This window comes from Oryx dammah, unplaced genomic scaffold, assembly GCF_014754425.2.
Source record: "Oryx dammah isolate SB20612 unplaced genomic scaffold, SCBI_Odam_1.1 HiC_scaffold_5, whole genome shotgun sequence".
Classification (NCBI taxonomy): Eukaryota; Metazoa; Chordata; class Mammalia; order Artiodactyla; family Bovidae; genus Oryx; species Oryx dammah.
In genome coordinates this window covers 16,944,030-16,966,987 of record NW_024070189.1, presented here as the reverse complement: position 1 = coordinate 16,966,987, position 22,958 = coordinate 16,944,030, and the positions used below count along the sequence as shown (strand labels likewise).

The 22,958-nt window shown below is 39.1% G+C and overlaps 1 protein-coding gene across 5 annotated transcripts in view; it reads right to left on the bottom strand.

Annotated features, from left to right (window-relative positions):
- Window positions 1–4,904: 4,904 nt before the first annotated feature.
- The window catches only part of KIAA0825 (KIAA0825 ortholog), a 434,350-nt gene continuing 416,296 nt past the window's right edge, over window positions 4,905–22,958 (bottom strand). For 4 of the 5 annotated variants that reach the window (XM_040241509.1, XM_040241510.1, XM_040241511.1 and 1 more), the window contains 3 exons: window positions 11,771–11,804; window positions 10,151–11,671; window positions 4,905–4,942 (listed from right to left, as the gene is read on the bottom strand). In XM_040241509.1, coding sequence (XP_040097443.1) covers window positions 11,540–11,671; window positions 11,771–11,804 — 166 coding nt within the window. In that variant the 3' untranslated portion in view covers window positions 4,905–4,942; window positions 10,151–11,539. Of the gene's footprint in view, window positions 4,943–8,843; window positions 11,672–11,770; window positions 11,805–22,958 lie in introns of those variants that run through there. The other variant, XM_040241512.1, reaches the window with a different exon arrangement.

Here is a 22,958-nt window from a genome sequence, read left to right as displayed (position 1 = left end):
ATAAAGGATAAAAATGGTATGGACATAACAGAAGCAGAAGATATTAAGAAGAGGTGGCAAGAATACACAGAACTATATATAAAAAAAAAAATCTTCACAACCTAAATAATCACCATGGTATGATCTCTCACTTAGAGCCAGACATCCTGGAATGCAGTCAAGTGGGCCTTAGGAAGCATCACTACAAACAAAGATAATGGAGGTGATGGAATTCCAGTTGAGCTATTTCAAATCCTAAAAGATGATGCTATGAAAGTGCTGCACTCAATATGCCAGTAAATTTGGAAAACTCAGCAGTGGCCACAGGACTGAAAAAGGTCACTTTTCATTCCAAGCCCTAAGAAAGACAATGCCAAAGAATGCTCAAACTACCACACAATTGTACTCATCTCAAATGCTGGTAAAGCAATGCTCAAAATTCTCCAAGCCAGGCTTCAGCAATACGTGAACCATGAACTTCCTGATGTTCAAGCTGGTTTTAGAAAAGGCAGAGGAACCAGAGACCAAATTGCCAACATCCATTAGATTATTGAAAAAGCAAGAGAGTTCCACAAAAACATCTATGTCTGCCTTATGGACTATGCCAAAGCCTTTGACTGTGTGGATCACAACAAACTGTGGAAAATTCTTAAAGAGATGGGAATACCAGACCACCTGACCTGCCTTTTGATGCAGGTCTGGAAGCAACAGTGAGAACTGGACATGGAACAACAGACTGATTCCAAATAGGAAAAGGAGTACGTGAAGACTGTATATTGTCACCCTGCTTATTTAACTTATATGCAGAGTGGATGGAACATGAAGTTGCTCAGTCGTGTCCGACTCTTCACGACCCATGGACAGTAGCCTACCAGGCTCCTCTGTCCATGGGATTTTCCAGGCAAGAGTACTGGAGTGGATTGCCATTTCCTTCTCCAAGTGATCTTCCCAACCCAGGGATCGAACCCGGGTCTCCCAAATTGTAGACAGACACTTTACCGTCTGAGCCACCATCATGAGAAATGCTGGTGTGGACGAAGCACAAGCTGGAATCAAGATTGCCAGGAGAAATATCAATAACTTCAGATATGCAGATGACACCACCCTTATGGCAGAAAGCAAAGAAGAACTAAAGGGCCTCTTGATGAAAGTGAAACAGGAAAGTGAAAAAGTTGCCTTAAAACTCAACATTCAGAAAACGAAGATCATGGCATCTAGTCCCATCACCTCATGGCAAATAGATGGGGAAACAGTGGAAACAGTGACAGACTATTTCTGGGGGCTCCAAAATCACTGCAGGTGGTGACTGCAGCCATGACATTAAAAGACACTTGCTTCTTGGGAAAAAAAAGTTATAAACAACCTAGATAGCATACTAAAAAGCAGAGACATTACTTTGCCAAGGTCCATCTAGTTAAAGCTATGGTTTTTCCAGTAGTCATGTATGGATGTGAGAGTTGGACTCTTGGAAAGTTGAATGCAGAAGAATTGATGCTTTTGAACCATGGCATTGGAGAAGACTCTTGAAAGTCCTTTGGACTGCAAGGAGATCCAACCAGTGAATCCTAAAGGAAATCAGTCCTGAATATTCATTGGAAGGACTGATGCTGAAGCTGAATTTCTAATACTTTGGCCACCTGATGCGAATAACTGACTCACTGTAAAAGACCCTGATGCTGGGAAAGATTGAAGGCAGGTGGAAAAGGGGATGTCAGAGGATGAGATGGTTGGATGGCATCACCGACTCAATGGACATGAGTTAGAGTAAACTCCAGGAGGTGGTGATGGACAGGGAGGCCTGGTGTGCTGCAGTCCATTGGGTTCCAAAGAGTTGGACACGACTGGGCGAGTGAACTGAACAGGAAGCAAAAGTCAGTATGGGTAGAACACTTTAAATTGTAATAGCTGAATTGGCAGAAGGTCACTGTCCAGCTGAAATACTTAAAATCCTAAAAGAAGATGCTTTAAATTGCTGCACTCAATATGTCAGCACATTTGGAAATCTCAGCTATGGGAAAGGTCAGTTTTCATTCTAATCCCAAAAAGGGCAATGCCAAAGAATATTCAAACTACCATACAGATGCACTCATTTCACATGCTAATAAACTTATGCTCAAAATAATTTAAACTAGGCTTCAGCAGTATGTGAACTGAGAATTTCCAGATATACAAGCTGGGTTTAGAAAAAATAGAGGAACCAGAGATCAAATTGCCAACATTAGCTGGATCATGGAGAAAGCAAGGGGATTCCAGAAAAAAACATCTGCTTCATTGACTATACTAAAGCCTTTGACCTTGTGGATTACAACAAACTGTGAACGTTTCTTAAAGAGATGTGAATACCAGACCACCTTATCTGTCTCCTGACAAGCCTGTATGCAGTATGAGAAGCAACCGTTAGAGCCAGACATGGAAAAATCAACATTCAAAAAACTAAGGTCATGGTATCTGGACCCATCACTTCATGGCAAATGGAAGGGGAAAAAGTGGAAGCAGTGACAGATTTTATTTTGGGGGGTCCCAAAATCACTATGATGGTGACTGCAGCCATGAAATTAAAAGACACTTGCTTCTTGGAAGGAAAGCTAGACAGTATAGTAAAAAGCAGAGACATCACTATGCCAACAAAGGTCCATATAGTCAAAGCTATGGTTTTTCTAGTAGTCATGTACGGATGTGAGAGTTGGACCATAAAAGAAGACTGAGCACTGAAAAGCTGATGCTTTCGAATGGTGGTGCTGGAGAAGAAGAAGACTCTTGAGAGTCCCCTGGACAGCAAGGAGATCAAACCAGTCAATCCTAAAGGAAATCAACCCTGAATATTCATTGTAATGACTGACACACCAATACTTTGGCCACCTGATAGGAAGAGCTGACTCATTGTAAAAAGAAATCCTGATGCTGGGAAAGATTGAAGGCAAAAGGAGAAGGGCATGGCAGCAGATGAGAAGGTTAGATTGCATCCCATCTCAGTGGACATGAATTTGAGCAAACTCCAGGGGACAGTGGGAGTCTTCCCTGGTGGCTCAGAGGGTAAAGCGTCTCCCTGCAATGCAGGAAACCTGAGTTCGTTCCCTGGGTTGGAAAGATCCCCTGAGGAAGGAAATTGCAACCCACTCTGGTACTCTTGCCTAGAAAATCCCATGGATGGAGAAGCCTGATAGGCTACAGTCCATACAGTTGCAAAGAGTTGGACACGACTAATCAACTTCACTTTTTTTTCTTTCTTTCAGGGGATAGTGAAGGACAGGGGAGCCTGTGATGCTGCAGTCCATGGAGTCGCAAAGACTAGGACCCATCTTAGTGACCAAACAGCAACACTGTGGACTACTCTAGGCATTGAAACTCATGGACTGGTTTGAGAATTAAACCTCCCAAGTGGTTTCATTGGTTGTGGGAAGGAAGGTAGAACACTTTTGGGACTGTTACCTCCAGGAGCCACATTGAAAATCAGAGAAAAATTCTCTTCTGACAGTGGGAGAGGAAAAGTGACCATTTTGAAATATGCCCAGAGTGCTCTATTTTCCTTAACAAAGCCTGCCTCTAAGGGAAACTGTTTTACCAGACCCTAACCAACTAGGTGCTTACCAGGCTAGTGGAATGAAACTACTCAACTCCAAACCACTCTAACCTTTCAAGTGGAAGGAAAGTGGACTTCATGTAGAAAAAGAAGAGCACAGTAAGCAGAGAGATGCAAATGTTAAGAAAGATTCAAAAAGAAATGCTAGAAATCTAAACCATAGGAACGGAAATGAAAAAGACTTCTGGTAGTCTTTCTCATAAGTAGACTGAACACAAATAAGGAAGGAATCTCAGCTGAGGATGTCAAAAGAAACTTCAAAAACAGAAAAACAAAAAGAAAAAAGAATCAAAAAGATGAAACAAAATACGCAAGAAAGTGGGAAAATTAAAAAAAGTTTAGTGTGTGCCTAATGAAAGAGATGAGAATACCAGACCACCTGACCTGCCTCTTGAGACATCTATGTGCAGGTCAGGAAGCAACAGTTAGAACTGGACATGGAACAACAAACTGGTTCCAAATAGGAAAAGGAGTACTTCAAGGCTGTATATTGTCACCCTGCTTATTTAACTTATATGCAGAGTATATCATGACAAACGCTGGACCGGAAGAAACATAAGCTGGAATCAAGATTGCTGGGAGACACATCAATAACCTCAGATATGCAGATGACACCACCCTTATGGCAGAAAGTGAAGAGGAACTAAAAAGCCTCTTGATGAGAGTGAAAGAGGAGAGTGGAAGAGTTGGCTTAAAGCTCAACATTCAGAAAACAAAGATCATGGCATCCGGTCCCATCACTTCATAGGAAATAGATGGGGAAACAGTGGAAACAGAGTCAGACTTTAATTTTGGGGGCTCCAAAATCATTGCAGATGGTCACTGCAGCCATGAAATTAAAAGATGCTTACTCCTTGGAAGAAAAGTTATGACCAACCTAGATAGCATATTGAAAAGTAGAGACATTACTTTGCCAACAAAGTTCCATCTACTTAAGGCTATGGTTTTTCCAGTGGTCATGTATGGATGTGAGAGTTGGACTGTGAAGAAAGCTGAGCACTGAAGAATTGATGTTTTTGAACTGTGGTGTTGGAGAAGACTCTTGAGAGTCCCTTGGACTGCAAGGAGATCCAACCAGTCCATTCTGAAGCAGATCAGCCCTGGGATTTCTTTGGAAGGAATGATGCTAAAGCTGAAACTCCAGTACTTTGGCCATCTCATGCGAAGAGTTGACTCATTGGAAAAGACTCTGATGCTGGAAGGGATTGGGGAGAGGAGGAGAAGGGGATGACAGAGGATGAGATGGCTGGATGGCATCACTGACTCAATGGATGTGAGTTTGAGTGAACTCTGGGAGTTGGTGATAGACAGGGAGATCTGGCATGCTGCGATTCATGGGGTTGCAAAGAGTTGGACACGACTGAGCGACTGAACTGAACTGAACTGAATGCAAATGATAGAAAAAGAAGGGAGACAAATAAAAAGGAACTATTTGAAGTAATGATACAATTTTTCAAAATTATTGACACACCAAAAGATCCAAGAACTTAGAGGAGTCTAAACTAGATAAATAGTAAAAAAAAAAAAAAAAATTACACTTGGGCATATATAATCAAACATTAGAAAATTAAAGACTATGAGAAAATTTTGAAAGAAGTCAGGGAAGAAAATAATGCTGCCTACAGAGACAAAAAAGATGTGAGTTTTTAAACTTTTTTCCCAGAAAGTATGCAAGTAGACAATGGAATGATATATTCAGACTTGAAAGAATAAAACACCAACCTAGAATTTGATATCCAGTGAAATAACCCCTAGAAATAGAGGAAAAATAAAGACTTTCTCAGACAAAAATGGAGGGAAATTGTCACCAGTAGATTAGCCCTGGAAGAAATGTTAAAAGAAGTTCTTCAAAGAGAAATGTTACAGATCAGAAATTTGGGTCTACCAAAAGAGTTTATGAGAAGGAATAAATTATAATAAAATCTTTTTTTACCTTTCCTTAGTTGATGTAACAGATAGCACTGTTCAAGGTAATGTGAACATTGCAGTCTGTGATTATAGCTTATGCATAAATGAAATGAATGACGGCAGTGGTACCAAGGACTGGAGGGAGAAATTGAAAATACTTTGTATTTTCAGTACCCATGAAGCATTATTGTGTTATTGGAATGTGGACTTAGGTAAATTATAAATGTATATTGCAAATCCTAGAGCAACCATTTTAGATCATCCAAAAAAAAAAAAGAAAAGTTTGAATTGATATAATAATACAGGATGGAAACTGGAATCATAAATGTTCAATTAGAGAACATCAGAGAAGGCAGAATAAGTGTGGAAGACCCTAAAAACGAAGAAGAAGAAGAAGGAATGAACAGAAAACAATGAATAAAAGCAATGAATAGAAAATATTTAAAGTAGTTTAGATCATATTGGGTTTTTAAATATCTAAAATGGAGACACTCCAAAACATCCTAAATGTAAACAGAAAAGCCATAATGCAAGACTCGCATATAATCTCGGGGTAAGAAAAAATATTTGACAAAACAGGTTTGAAACTTCTGCTTATTTCCCCCAACCCCAAGTGCTACATATTCAGTGTAGAAGTCATATGTTAACACACACATGCACACACACATATAGGTATGTATATAAATAAGAGAAATGGTGAATTTTAAAACTTGTCAAATCATCATGTTAAAATCATGTTTTCAAGTTGGAAAGGGTACCTCCTCATTGGAATATTATTTAATAGGACTGAGTAATTCTTCAGTCTCTTCTTGGTACTTTTATGAACTTTCTCTACCAGTTTACATCTCAAGTCTGAACTCTTTTATAGTTCTCCACAGTTACTTCTTTAAGCACAAATTTTAGTCTGACCTCTTCTTATTCTAATCCTTTATACACTTATGCCAACATGATTATTCCCAAATATCCTCAGGAATGTATCTATTTCCCAATATTCATTGGAACTTGGCCAGTAGGCTTTAAGATATATTTCCACATTCTTATAATGAGATTTCCTTACACATACACACACACACACACGCACACACATGCACACACACACGCACACACATGCACACACACAGAGTACATAATCTGAGCTGTGAGTACAATTATGTGATGAGCTGTGTGAGTTCTCCTAATTAATCTTTGAATATAAGGATGGTCTTGAAGTCTTCCCCCAGAGTTACCTAATCTTAAAAGAAAAGACAAGTCCCTTAAGAGATAGGCACTGATACCAAGCTAACTCATTGTTAGAATCGTTAGACAAGACTTAAAGAGCCATTATAACTATGCTGAATGACTTAAAATATATTCACATTGAACAAAAATGCAAGAATTCTCAAGAAACACATAAAATTTACAATAAGGAACCAAATGGAAATTCCATTACAAAGCAACAAAAGGATCCCCTCCTTCTGAGCTTGAGTGGGATGGGCGACTTGCTCTTAACTACCCGAATTGGATAAAAGAGATGGAATGTGCATGATTAAATACATGTGGTTTTGTAACATACAGTTGTAACATTCACCTTGTAAGATTGTCTGTTCCTTGCTGAGCAAACAAGAGGCCATTTTGGCTAGACTCCCATGGCAAGAAACTGAAGCTCTGAGTTGGTAGCCTGCAAGGTAGTGAATGTTGTTAACAACGATGTGAACTTAGAAGTGGCGTATTACCCAGGTGAAGCTCAGATGAGTCCACGGCCTGGCTGACACCTGCATTGCAGCCTTGTGAGGTCCTGAGCGGGGAACCCAGCTAAACCATGTCCAGACCCTTGACACGGAGGCTATGGGATGATAAACGTGTGTTGTTTCAAGCTGCCAAGTTATGATAGCATTGTTAATTCTGTAGTAATTACTAATACAAGTCTTTATTCTTATAAGTAGTTATTATGATATTTTGAGGGGAAAAGAGATTTACAGGGCTTTGGATTCTTTAAATTCTGCAGAAACAAGTGTTTACTGCTCTACTGATGATGCTGTTGTAAACATTTCTCAAAGGCAAAGCAGGTAGTTTTTATGTTGTGTGGAATAATCTTTGATACCGAATATACAGGTCTCATAGTTCCCCATTAAATTTTAAAAGCTTTCAGTCATCGTGATAAGGAAGTTCATTAGTAGAGATTCCACTTACAGCTCTGTGTGTGTGTGTGTGTGTGTGTGCGTGGTAAAAAAGAGCACATAATAGTATAAAATAATATAAAGTTTACTATCTTAACCCATCTTAACCATTTTTAAGTGTCTGTTTCAGCAGTATTAAATATAGTCATGTTGTGAAACATATGTTCAGAACATTTTTCATCTTGTAAAACTGAAACTCTATACCTGTTAAACAACTCCTCTTTTCCCCCTCCCCTTAATCCCAAGTAGCCATCATTTTACTTTGTTTCTATGAATCTGACTACTCTTAGATACTTCATTTAAGTAGAATCATACAGCATTTGTCTTTTTGTGGCTGTCTTATTTCACCTAGCACAGTGTTTTTTTAAATTATGCAATACTTCAAGAATCATGAAAATCATTAAAAAAATTTTTTATAAGAAACTTCTGATATAAACTACCTGAAGCTCCCTTTGACTCAGGAATCTGTGAACTGGGATAATAGGATATTTATCATAAACTGATATTAGTAGACAAAACAGCGATTTATGTTCCCCATTTCTTGGTTGGTAGTTTTATAACATTTTTTTCATAGAGATGACAATCTAAAATATCTGAAATATACATTATCATCTATACAGTTGACTCTTGAACACAGGGGTTAGGGGTGCCTATCCTGACTGTGTAATGTTCCAATTGACTCTCTATATCCACAGTTCTGAATCTACAGATCAGCCAACTGTATATTATGTAGCAGTGTGGTATATATTTAGTAAGCATGTAAGTGAACCTGTACAGTTCAAACCTATGTTGTTCAAGGGTAAACTGTATTTTATTAAAAATTATTTCACATTGTTTTAACATTGCCAAGCCAATAATCAGAGAAGGCAATGGCACCCCACTCCAGTACTCTTGCCTGAAAAATCCCATGGATGGAGGAGCCTGGTGGGCTGCCATCTATGGGGTTGCACAGAGTCGGACACGACTAAAGCGACTTAGCAGCAGCAGCAGCAGGCCAATAATAGGTAGCTTTATAATTACATAAAAATACAGTTAAACAAAACACAGAAGGAATATTTTATAGGAAGATAATATTATTGTAATAAGCATATACAGTTATTACATATAACTTCATTCCTATTGTTTACTTATACTAAAATGAATGTGAGAAAGAATAACTTTTGGAGTACCATTTTTTATCATAATTTAAGAAACATCAAACATTGTACAGTCAAAATGACTTGTCAGTTAAATTCCCAATCATAAGTTTCATTGTTCATAGCTAGGACACGGAAGCAGCCTACATGTCCACCAACAGATGAATGGATAAAGAAATTGTGGTCCATATATACAGTGGAATATTAGCCGTTAAAAGAACTCATTTGTGTCAGGTCTAGTTCTAGAGCCTGTTATACAGAGAGATGTAAGCCAGAAAGAGAACACAAGTATCATATGTTAACATATATATGTGGAATCTGGAAAAATGGAACTGATGAGCCGATCAGCAGGGCAGGGATGGAAATACGGACAAGCATGCAGAGCGGTCTTGTGGACACTGCAGCGGAGGAGGGCGGGGCGAGCTGAGCGCCGCACTGAAATGTGCGCATGATCGTATGGGAGACACACAGCTAGTGGGAAGCTGCTGTGTAACGCAGGGAGCTGAAACTGGGGCTCAGCACCACCCTAAAGGGGTGGGAGTGAGGTTCAAGAGGGAGGGGACGTACGTATATTTATGGCTGATTCACGCTGTATGACAGGAACTGATACCGTATTGTAAAGTAATTGTCCTCCAATTAAAAATTTAAGAAAAAATAAATTTATGGCACTTATAACTACAGTAATTTAATAGAGCCATGTAGAACAGAAATCAAGTGAAAACCCTGGTCTCCTTTCACCTCATCTCATTCTCTCCATATTATACACCTTTCCTTTCGAAAAGGAACCATACAGAATTTTTTTTTAATACAAACTAAATCACTTTCCAGGATTAATACAGAAATGTACAGATTCAATTAAAAATAGTGTTAACAGATGATCTTTAGATATATTAGGCAAAAGAAACCAAATGTGAAATCCTGTAACTTCATAAGATGATTTTATTTAGTTTTTGGATCATTTTTTTTTAAAACTATTTTAGCGTCTATTCTAATAAAACATATTTATGCAGCATTATTGCATCCCTAAGCTGAAGGAATAAAAGTCAACTGTTGCCTTATGTTGGTTGTTATAGTAACTGTTTATAGGTAATACTATATAGAAAGTCTAATTCTCACAAAAGTTTCTTACCATTTTTTAAATGCTCTTCAATAGAATTTTTAGAAATTACTTCAACCATGTCTTAAAATACTTGGTTTATGATTATACTGGCCAACCAAAGTAAAATTCTTTAAAAATAAACTGTGTTATTTGGCAAGCAGCCGACTACATGGCCATTCATGTGTTTTTATGAAAGGAAACAATGCAAGAGATTTTCTAAGGTGGCCTCCGCCAAGCTTTACTCTTTGCAAAATGCTCAAGTACTTTCCCTTGGAAATTGGGTAGCCTATACACAGTTTATAAAATTCACAGAATGTGAGGGCCTGAATAACCTGAGAACCTCAGAAACTATGATGTTCAATGTCATACGGTCAAAAATAATTCATGATATAAGGCTTCTCCCAGATGTCCTATAGATTGCTCAACAGTCTAATTGTTTTTGCTGTCTTCTCACAATGACAGCCATTTAAGCAACTGTGTTTATTAACTGTTTAATAACTGTTTAATAACATTTATTATTAGATGAATAACTCTATAGTAGACATTTAGGGTGACTACTGTTATAAAGGGAGACTTCAAATTACCTCGTAAAGCCTTTGAAGTCTTTTTAATCTAATATCAGGCACTGATTGGAAGGATATAGTAAATACAGCTTTACTTGGCATAGAAGGCACTAGAACATATTCCATTTCTTTTGTGTGTCTGTGCATGTGTATCAATGTAATGGAAATAAGAGAAGTAACAGAAACTATGAGATTACAGATAATGAAGTGCTAGAGTGAGTTTTGAACACGACTTTGGGGGAAAGATGATTTCTTCTCGGGAAAAATGACAGGTGTGTGGCTCAGATGACAGGCAGTTCCTTGAACTTGGCATCTCTGGGTATAGGTTCTGAAAGCATATGATTAGAAGTTTGAATGTGATGTTTGAAAAATCACTATGGACACATAGATTGTTGTTATTTAGTCACTAAGTTGTGTCTGACTCTGCGAACCCATCGACAGTAGCCTGCCAGGCTCCTCTGTCTATGGGGTTTTCCAGGCAAGAATACTGGACTGGGTTGCCATTTCCTTCTCCGGGGGATCTTCCCGACCCAGGGATCGAACCAGCAACTCCTACCCTGGCAGGGGGATTCTGTACCACTGTGCCACCAATGAAGCCCACCGTAGGCATAGATATTACTAAAGTTATACTTCAAGAGAGTGCTTTTTGTGGCTCTGATTAAAATAAATTGGATGAGGAAGAGGCGATGAGAAAGGAGACCGGTACAGCAGTGCTATTAAAGGCAGACGATCTAGACTTGGGTTACGGCTACAAAATTAATTTGAACTTTTCAGATGACCCTCAAGGGGCCATGTGTTCCAACTTAACATCCAAATGTTGTGTTTAAAAATCCTTAGGGAAAAGATTGCTAAACAGTTTGCCTGTTGTCATAGATACTTGAAAACTGAAGGGAAAAAAAAAAGTAATTCAAAGGGAACACGAGATGGCAGCAGTTATATCATATTAAGAGAAAGACTGCGGAAAGAAAAAAACATTTGAAATTATTTTTAAACTGAAAAATATATAGCATTTTATTCTTTATGTGCTGTTCTCCTTTTCAGTTGAGCGATTACTCATGGGTTTCATGCTTCACAGCACTTCAGAGGTTCATTCTGACTAGAGTAGAAAGCCTACTCCATTACATGTGATCACTTCCTAAAATAAAGCTCTTGCTGTTTTCTGCAGATGACTGTTCCTCTGTGTTATCTGAGGCAGAAGAGTCCTGGATGGTGCACATAAGCTTTAGATGTTCCAGCATTGCTTTGTCTTCCTCGTTTTCTGCAGATGACTGTTCCTCTGTGTTATCTGAGGCAGAAGAGTCCTGGACGGTGCACATAAGCTTTAGATGCTCCAGCATTGCTTTGTCTTCCTCTGCTAGTTTTTCATCCTTCCTCATTTCCCACCTAAAAGAAAAATCACATCTTAGCATTTTTGTAACTTCCAGAATACAGTCAACACTCAATTATTCAGGGCTTCAGCATGTGCAGTCACTGCTTTATTGAGTGCTTCTCTTTCTTTATTCTCTTACTCACTGTCTCTTACAGTTCATGAGCACTGCTTCGGCAGAGGAGTGAAGTAGAGTCCAACCAGCGCCACTCCAGGGGAGTTTCTAAGTATAGTTCTAAGTGAGTTTTCTATATTTCTAGATTTAAAAACTGTATGGCTTCCCAGGATATGTGTGCATATAAATACAATCTAGAATTAGATTTGCAATTAATAAGAGAATATTTTTCACAGTATTTTTTCCCTCACTGATCAACATATCAGTGGCCTTAAGTTGCAGAGAAGTTCACCAGGAAGGCTTTAGCCACAAGAAGAAGACCACACTGCATTGGATATACCTTAAAGGCAGGTCCATCTTTTCCTAGAAATAAGATCAGATTTGAAAGAATCAATTTAAATCACCCAAGAAAGCACCAAATTGTTAGCAAGTTTCCATAGAGCATTTGCTTAAAAAAAAAAAAAAGACTAAGACTCTCTAATTCTGGGTGATTGTGAGATACAGAGCAAAATGTTAGAATATGGCACTATATATGTATATAATCCTGCAAAGTACATATCACAGTAACCCAAGTGCAGCTAATCATTTCTCTTATATGTGCCACTGTTCAGGATTGGCCACATTGTACTTAACCCCGCATACAACAAGGACTCATCTGCGTATATTTCCTTTCTCTTTTCCTCACTCCTGTTTCTACCAGCACATCAACCATGATGTGCTGTCACAGAAGGATTCTAAAACCAATGCTGATACATCCTAAAAGACCCTCTGCTAGAAGGGTTTTAAACGGATAGGATTCTAACAGACAAGAAGCTGTTCACTGAATGTCTTCCAGAAGCCCTCTATTTTATTCTCGTCGGAATTCTTGGATAATAAACAGCCTGTCATACAAGAGGAAAGGATAAAAACTCAGGGTGAGATTGTTCTGATCTTGTTTGAGCAGTGAAAAGAAAGCAGAGGCATTGCATTTTCCATAGAAACCTGCTTGCACACAGGTTTCCTTGTTGGAGTGTTAGGCTCACTATGCCTGGCTAGTCCTAGGATGTGATATATATATGTACTTGGGTTTCCTGTACTTTGCTTCTTTATCCTCTGTCTGGAACCCTCCTCATCTCCTAGCCCCAACCTTGCCTGGACCCCATACCATCTTAGTTTCTCCATCTGTTCCCATATGGTCAGAGTGAGGTCATGGATCATATAGGTTTTAATAGCAGCCTGAAAGATAAGAGATTTTTCACCACCACAAGTCATACGACAAGGGGCAGTACTCCTGAGCTCACTACTTTGAAATTTAAAATTTAGCATATAGGGTGCTAAATTATACTTTGAGTATCCTCTAAGGTATAAGTATACCATATACAGCTTTCATGCAATTTTGAAGATTAAAAACTGTCATTACCCATTTTATATACATGAACTTGGGCATCATTAATTTGCACATTGAGTTGAACTCCTTCCAAGCAGGAAAATATTAACAGAAATTACTGACATAGCACTACCATATCAATCTTTAAATCCTTACGACAAAATGTTGCTATCCCCATTCTATAGAAGAGAAAACAGGCACAGAATATTAATGTCACTTGACCAACTATCTTTGGATTGAAATCAGGGATTCACGTTCTGGAGTCTGGGCTTGTAAATGCAACATTTACCATGTTTTAAAAACCATTCTACAAGTGTCATTAATTAAGATTAAAAATAGTTTGAATACTTTATTCCCTGAATAATGTTACTGGAATTGGGCTAGACATTTTAAAAAAGAACTTTCTAAAATTCACATATAGATATATGGTATGCTGCTGCTGCTGCTAAGTCGCTTCAGTTGTGTCCAACTCTGTGCGACCCCATAGACGGCCTCCCACCAGGCTCCTCTGTCCCTGAGATTCTCCAGGCAAGAACACTGGAGTGGGTTGCCATTTCCTTCTCCAATGCACGAAATTGAAAAGTGAAAGTGAAGTCGCTCAGTCGTGTCCTACTCTTAGCGACCTCATGGACCGCAGCCTACCAGGCTCCTCTGACCATGGGATTTTCCAGGCAAGAGTACTGGAGTGGGGTGCCATTGCCCTCTCCGGATATATAGTATAGATATTCAAAAAATCCAAACATAAAAAATTAGATTTGTCTTTTCTCCCCCCATGTAACGTGCTAATATTGTACTAAGTGAATCATGAATGTCAACAGAACAAAATATGTAATGTGAACATAAATATTTTGATCATTATCTCAAGTTGTGAAATCTGAAAGTATAATCTCTCTGCTTTATTAAAAAATTTGTATAACTAATGTAATTTAAATGAATTGTATACATAATAGACTCCAAGATAAGGATTTTTGAAGCTTATTGACAATTATAAGTATCACATATCTATCAATTATCAATTGACAATTGTCATATCAATTATATGACATCACAGCATAATTGAGCTGTTAGCAATTAACGATATTAGGCAGAGTTATTTACCTACCACAACCTTCTTATATTTGCTTTGAAGAAAAAAACTGACTCATAAGAAAATAAGAAATTATTAATATGACCAAGATAGGAGGAAAATACTATTAGAACTATATTTTCCCCTAATAATTTTATTTATATCGAATAAAAATAATAAGGCCTCGAAATCTATGTTTATTTTCATGAGCATTATTATATTTCACATTTATATGTTCTTAAGAATTTATATATAATTCTTAGTTTTAGGCTTTGTTAATGCAGGGCAAAAATAAGTCAGTTCTGTCAAAAAAACTATTGGAAGAAAAAATAATCTATCAATTTAGTAAACATAATTAACTGGGAAATTTGTTCCCCTGGTGTCTCAGGGGTAAAGAATCTGTCTGACAGTGCAGGAGGCTCAGGAGATGTGGGTAGGATTTCTGGATTGGGAAGGTCTTGAGAAGGGAATGGCAATCCACTCCAGTACTCTTGCCTGGGAAATCCCAGGGACAGAGGAGCCTGGTGGGCTACGGTCCATGGGTCGCACAGTGGGACACGACTGAGCACACAGCATAGTTTGTCCCCTAGTGTCCTTTACTATATTTACAATTTGTAATGAAAGCCTGTCTGTACAGGAAAAATAAAACACCAAGTTGGAACCAGTGTAGTTTAGTTCTCTTTAAAAAGCATTATGTGATCATGTTTCCATTTTTCCCACTACTGGCAGACTGCTCTCCTTCACTTTTGGTAAATTCCCCACCTGCGTACCTTGGAAAAAGAACTGCAATCTTAGACACTTATGAGCAGCGAAATCCCATGAGACCTCACTGATCTGTACCATAATCTTAACCATCTTCTGGAATGTGCCTCATCCATAAGGCTCCTTGGTTAGTTGAGTAGAGGTGAGAAATTGACTCTATTTGATTAGGGGGTGCTTTTTCATCCAAACACAACAGGGAACCTAAAACCTGGGCTGAAATACTCTGAACAGAACTAACAGTCACAACCTTGCTCACTAGTACTACTCGAATTGACTTGTGGGTTCTCAGTTTTGGTGGGTCTAACTGGATTTACACAAATATTGAAATCTAGACCAGAGCTATCTGGATGCTCCTCTGTATATTATGTGACTGGTAGTTAATACAAAGGCTCTTACATGTACCAGACCGTGGGCCAAGAGCTTTCTAATTCTGCTCATCTTGATGAGCCATGGCAGACTTGGGATCTCTTAAATAAGACCTTGAGAGGTGTAAAATAAAAACAGTCACAGATCAGGGAGTAACTGTTCCAATGATCAGTTTGATAGAATCTTTTATTTGGGGTCCTTTGTGGATAGCTGTGTGTCAGAGACAACCAGGAGTGCCAAGCTGAGGAGTGGTTAAGCATAAAGTATGTCCTTGGAAGCGGAGTCCTGATTGTCCAGAAGCAAGTCTGGGTGGGCATGGTGCTTACTACAAGAAAGAGCAACCAACAGACAGAGGAGGAGGGCCAGAATCTGGAGTGGGAGAAGTTTTCTGAAGCATTTACTATGCCTTGTGCTAGTAAAAAAAAAGATCTAAATTCTGTGACCTCAGAAGTATCCTGATTAAAAGCACATGCTCTGGAATCACTCTGCCTTTGGGTTGAATCCATATCATTCATATGCATGTATATGTGCTATATATGTACACATATGTACTATATGTACATAGTACAACTATATGTACTATAGTTGAATCCCCTCGGGCGAGTTTCGTGCCTGCTTCTGTGCCCCAGGGTTCTCATCTGTAAAAGGTGGACAGAATAGTTTGAGAGGAGCACAGCTGTGCTCATTTGTGTGTGTGTGTGTCTATGACTTATCTCATTCCACAATGTTGGAGTTTAGTGATTGTGAGTGAGACTGACTGAGACCAACGTTCTACTAAGCTTAAATGATCTACTATTTGGACTTTTACAGAGAATGTTGCCAAAAAAAGTTCTAGAATGGTGGTTCTAACTGGGGTGATACTATCTCCCTATGGGGAAATGTGGAGAGACTTTTGGTTGACACTGTCCAGGGAGTGACTCTGGGAACCAGGGAACAGAGACTGTAGACATCTTTAATATACAACAAACCTAAACCGTAAAGAGTTGTCTTCCTGAAATGTCAATAGCATGCTTGTTGAGAAACATGTGCTCTAGAGTCTCCAAAACAATGTTGAAGGATCCCTACTTAATTTGTGATTGTAACTGAAACACTGTTTATAATGCTTCACTGCTTAGAGTACTATTTGTTGAAGAATAGAGGTTTTGAAGTCAGGTGCTGGATTTGAATCTCTTATAAGCTGTGTGACCACGGGCAAGCCAGATAAAGTGTGCTTCAGTTTCCTGAGCAGTAAAATGGGAATAATCACAGTGCCTGCTTCATAGCGTTGCTGTCAGAATGAAATGACTAAGTACACAAAAAACATACAAAATAGTAAACAGTTCAGAGCAAACACTCAATAAACGTTCACTGTTAGTAGTATCATTATTATTTGCCGTATGGGTTAAAGTTGCAAAGAGCAAAAACCCTGACTGGTGGTTTACACAAACAGGTGTTTATTTTCTTGTATAGTGAGAAATCCAGAGGCAGGTGACTACTGGCATAGGTTAAGTAGCTTGACAGCAGCACGGCTGATGCCTCTGTGTTTTCTTGCCCTTCACCTCATGGCTCCAACATGGCTGCTGTAGCTCCAGCATCATGTCCTTGTTTTGAGGCAGGAAAAAGCAGGAAGGGGCTAGTGCCGCATCTGACCCACTAGGTTTTATTTCCCAGATTTTTCCCAGAATAGCTATACTGTCTAGGTTTGAATCCACATCCTGCCTGTTACTGGCTGTGTGATATTGGGTGAGTTTCTTAACATCTCTGTTGCCTCATTTTGCAAAATAGGGGATATTAATGCAGCCATGAAATTAAAAGACGCTCACTCCTTGGAAGAAAAGTTATGACCACCCTAGACAGCATATTCAAAAGCAGAGACAGTACTTTGCCAAAAAAGGTCCGTTTAGTCAAGGCTATAGTTTTTCCTGTGGTCATGTATGGATGTGAGAGTTGGACTATGAAGAAAGCTGAGCACCAAAGAATTGATGCTTTTGAACTGTGGTGTTGGAGAAGACTCTTGAGAGTCCCTTGGACTGCAGGGAGATCCAACCAATCCATTCTGAAGGAGATCAGCCCTGGGATTTCTTTGGAAGGAATGATGCTGAAGCTGAAACTCCAGTACTTTGGCCACCTCATGCGAAGAGTTGACTCCTTGGAAAAGACTCTGATGCTGGGAGGGATTGGGGGCAGGAGGAGAAGGGGACGACAGAGGATGAGATGGCTGGATGGCATCACGGACTCGATGGATGTGAGTCTGAGTGAACTCCGGGAGTTGGTGATGGACAGGGAGGCCTGGCGTGCTGCGATTCATGGGGTCACAAAGAGTCAGACACGACTGAGCGACTGAACTGAACTGAATGGTATGCATCTTAAGGCATTATTGTAAGTAGTAGGTGAGTTATGAATCAAAACATGTTGGTATTATTTCATTGTTTTATGAGACTCCTTGTATGCAGTGGCTTCCCCAGAGCTCCTGTGTTGATGTTCCTTCTCTGGCCCCGTGCCTTCACATCATTCTATCTGATAAATTCCCTTTTTAATAAATATGTGGGTAGGATGAAGTTGTTACATATCACAGTGGTTTTTTACTCAGTGTTCAGTTATACATTTCTGTGATCATGTTGTCATCGCCTCTTGTCTTTGGTGAAGGAGACGTTTCTTGCCCGTTCACTCTGTTCAGCCTAGCATGGCCAAGGCTGCTTTTATTTCCCTATAATCCCTTCGTTGTATTTTTCAAGTACAGTCTATAACAATGGCATTCGATCATATTGTTGGCATTTCTCCTGAAACACCAATAAAACACTTGGATATAAAAATAAGTGAAATAAGCCGCCTGATTTAATGTTATTATTAAACATTATGTAGTACTTTATATTTACAAAGTACTTTACAATTATTTATTGGCTAATTGTACTGTTAAACAACATTAACCATCTGGCCAAATGAATGATTTCAAATTGTCCTACCAGCTGGTATCTGAGGGATGAAAAGTGAAGTCATGTTGGACTTTATTCTCCTCAAACACCCCTTTTAGTCCTTCTCCTCTGTACAGCATGGTGCAGACTAGCTTCAGAGGGCGGTGCAAACCAGAGGGGAAAATTAGCTCTCTGCTCTCTCCTTTCCTGCTGTCCTGGAAATGTGGGTTTACTTCAGGATTCAGTCCTAGACTATTTTCTCTTCCCTCTCAGAACACCCCACAGCTACTCCCACATATTCAGCTGCTGTCTCCACATCTGTAATTCATGTGTCTCCCAAACAGTCATTCAGTGTCTTTAAAATTTATTTTTGTCCTAAACTCTCTAAATTCAACTTCTTGATGGTTATTTTCATTCCCATTCCAATTATATTAATCATTCATGTATTTTTTCATATATATATATATATATATACACACACACACATATATATAACTTATCCAAATTGACCTTTAGCCCCCACACTCAATAACCCAGGGTCTGAAGTTCACAAAGTAATTTACACCTCTGCTTCCAATCTTGTCTGCTCTGTCGGTTGCCAGTTAAGGGACAACTTACTCTGCAATCATTCTCACATTCATCCCTCTGCAATCAGTCCACAGTTCAGGTGCTGTGATAGTATGATTTATAATAAGATATATATTTTTAGTCTTCTTACAGTTTCTGGCACAGAGCTCCTAAAACCCTTGGAATTTACTGTGAGGAGAGCTATAAAGGTGTCTTTTGTTAGGTTAACAGAAACACATAGGGTTGGAGACTGGTGATCAGTGGAATGAACCACACAATTAGAGAGCTGGAATTTGGGAAGAGAGGAGGAGCTGGAGGTGAAATCCCATCACAGGCGATCAATGATTTAGCCAATTATGCCTGTGTAATGAAGCCTTCATAAAAACCCACAAGGAGAGGTTCAGCGTTTCCAAGCTGGTAAACACATGGGGATCTACGGAGAGCAGCCTGCTGGGAAACAGGTCATGAGGTCTCTACTTTCTTTCCCCATGCTTTACCCTAGGTGTCTCTTCCATCTGGCCCTTCCTGAATTCTATCTTTTAAAAATAAACCAAGAATCCACTAAGTAAGAAATAGCTGCCGTCATCTCTCCTCTAGGAGATGATTTTCCTTATTACCTTCGGACCAGCGTTTTCCCACGTTTACGTTATTTACTTCGCTGCACCATTCACTTGAAATGCCTTTTCATATATCCCAATCCTGCACATTCTTCACACTTAATCCATATCCCACTTCTTTCATAAACTCTTTTCCCAACTACCTAACCCTGATGTGATTGGCCTGTCTTCGTTTGAGTCCCATTGTACCTAAGGTCACCACTATTTTGGTAAATTAATGATATATTGCTTTGTTACTTCTTCTCTGTTATGTTCTTAAGCAGTTATTTGATGATTGCATTTTTTCCCACATGTGCTATGGTTTCATCTATATTGGCAGTTCCTTGAGGAAGACTTTTAATTATTTTTACTCTAAATTTTTATTCAAAGAGGGTATTTCAGATAGCAAACAGCACAGTGCTCTGTACACTTTCAGTTCAGTTCAGTTCAGTTCAGTTCAGTTCAGTCACTCAGTCGTGTCCGACTCTTTGCAACCCCATGAATCGCAGCACGCCAGGCCTCCCTGTCCATCACCAACTCCCAGAGTTCACTCAGACTCAGGTCCATAGAGTCAGTGATGCCATCCAGCCATCTCATCCTCTGTCGTCCCCTTCTCCTCCTGCTCCCAATCCCTCCCAGCATCAGAGTCTTTTCCAGTGAGGCACCTCTTCGCATGAGGTGGCCAAAGTACTGGAGTTTCAGCTTTAGCATCATTCCTTCCAAAGAAATCCCAGGGCTGATCTGCTTCAGAATGGACTGGTTGGATCTCCTTGCAGTCCAAGGGACTCTCAAGAGTCTTCTCCAACACCACAGTTCAAAAGCATCAATTCTTCAGCACTCAGCCTTCTTCACAGTCCAACTCTCACATCCATACATGACCACTGGAAAAACCAGAGCCTTGACTAGATGGACCTTTGTTGGCAAAGTAATGTCTCTGCTTTTCAATATGCTACCTAGGTTGGTCATAACGTTTCTTCCAAGGAGTAAGCGTCTTTTAATTTCATGGCTGCAGTCACCATCTGCAGTGATTCTGGAGCCCCCCAAAATAAAGTCTGACACTGTTTCCACTGTTTCCCCATGTATTTCCCGTGTGCTCACAAAATATCTCTTGATTCCTATGTGCTAGAAGCTTAGGTGTTGCTATGTATTCTTAGGTAAATAATCTTTAACCACTAGTGTCACAAGTGATGGTAGTTGGTATCTCCAATATGTATTGTTAAATTATTTGTATGAATCACAAAAATGAGGACTCTAAGAGCCTTAAAATTTGTCCCCTCATCCTTAGTTTCTACATCACTAGTGGATTCTTAAATTCAGTGATCATACCAAAAGAAAACTTCTTGCAAATTCGTTCATTTACTAATCATCTCTACATTCTTTTTAAGAATGAGATGTTAGTACAAGGGAAACAAGACAGAGTAAATCATGTTTACCTGGTGCCAGCCTAGTGTGTTTGACTAATGTAAAACACAAAACTGTTAGAAGACTGAAATTAGAGGACCTTTTAAGTTACCTGCTATGTTGGACTTTTAGTACACGTATAGCTTATATTCATTGGAAAGACTGATGCTGAAGCTGAAACTCCAATACTTTGGCCACCTGATGCGAAGAACTGACTCATTTGAAAAGACCCTGATGCTGGGAAGGATTGAGGGCAGGAGGAGAAGGGGATGACAGAGGATGAGATGATTGAATGGCATCACCAACTGAATGGACATGAGTTTGAATAAACTCTGGGAGTTGGTGACAGACAGGGAAGCTTGGTGTGCTGCAGTCCATGGGGTCGCAAAGAGTCAGACAAGACTGGGCGACTGAACTGAACTGATAGCTTAAACTATTAAGAGATTTGTCATGGTTTACAGTTTATTCAATATCTATCACAATGAGCCACATTTTAGAACAATTTTACTGTGTATAATTAATTTGTCCACTCATCCAGCAAACATTTATTGAGTGCCTACTAACCCCAAAATACTGGGCTATGTTATATAGAGGTGAGTAGAACTGGATATGGTCTTCTCTTCAGAGAGCTTATTCACACCAAGAGTTCATCATATGGGTTTGACTGAATAATCTTCAGCAATTGTTTGTGGGAAAGGCATAATTCAGGCATTTCTTCCTTGATTCATGAAATAATCTGAGGTAGTCTTGGGGATTAATTTATGTCCTTTTTCTTTCACTGGAAATGTAGCAGCATTAATGACAGACTGCCTCCTATTTTTTTTTTAAGTATTAAGATGCATGATATTGGATGCTTGGGGCTGGTGCACTGGGACGACCCAGGGGGATGGTACGGGGAGGGAGGTGGGAGGGGGCTTCAGGATGGGGAACACGTGTATACCTGTGGCAGATTCATGTTGATGTATGGCAAAGCCAATACAATATTGTAAAGTAATTAACCTCCAATTAAAATAAATAAATTTATATTAAAAAATAAAAAACAAACAAACAAACAAAAAAGTAGTAAGGTCATTTATCAAATGCTATGGTAAAATTGAGAGCTATAGATTTTGAAGTTCTTTTTTAAAGACATTTCTGGAGAAACATGATTCTGAATAGTACTTAATCCCAGAGGACAAACTTTAGGGAGGGGTCAGGTAAAATACTATCCAAAATTTGAGAAAAAGTTATGGAAAATCTGTTATAAACCAGAAAGCCAGTGTTGAATATAATCACTGTGAACGTAAATGGCACCATTTTTTAGTAGCTCTTTTTATGCACATAAACTGTAGTGTTAGAGAGCTAGCTTCTTACTTTGGAGACAGGTCTGTATAATACTAGACTTAATATTAACAGATGAGACCTACCCACTTCTTGGTATGTTCTCCAGATGATACAAATCGGTAATTACTTTTGCCTAATGTTTTAAAATCCAGGTCATCCCAGTGCACCAGCCCCAAGCATCCTGTATCCTGCATCGAACCTGGACTGGCGATTCGTTTCCTACATCATATTATACATGTTTCAGTGCCATTCTCCCAAATCATCCCACCCTCTCCCTCTCCCACAGAGTCCAAAAGACTGTTCTATACATCTGTGTCTCTTTTGCTGTCTTGCATACAGTGTTATTGTTACCATCTTTCTAAATTCCATATATATGTGTTAGTATACTGTACTGGTGGGGAGGGAGGTGGGAGGGGGGTTCAGGATGGGGAACATGTGTATAGCCGTGGCGGATTCATGTTGGGGTATGGCAAAACCAATACAACATTGTAAAGTAAAATAAATAAATAAACAATAAAATAAAATGCAGGTTTTAAGAAATGTATCGAGTTTTCAGTCCATCTTCTTTAGCATACATTTAGTGGAAATGTATTATTATTCTTTTCATGTAACCTAGACAATTGATTTATTGATTAGCTTTGTGTTCTCCAAAATAGAATAGTCTAAAATTTTTTTTTTTTTCTGAACTTTGTATTGTATCTCCAAAGTAGTTAGATAA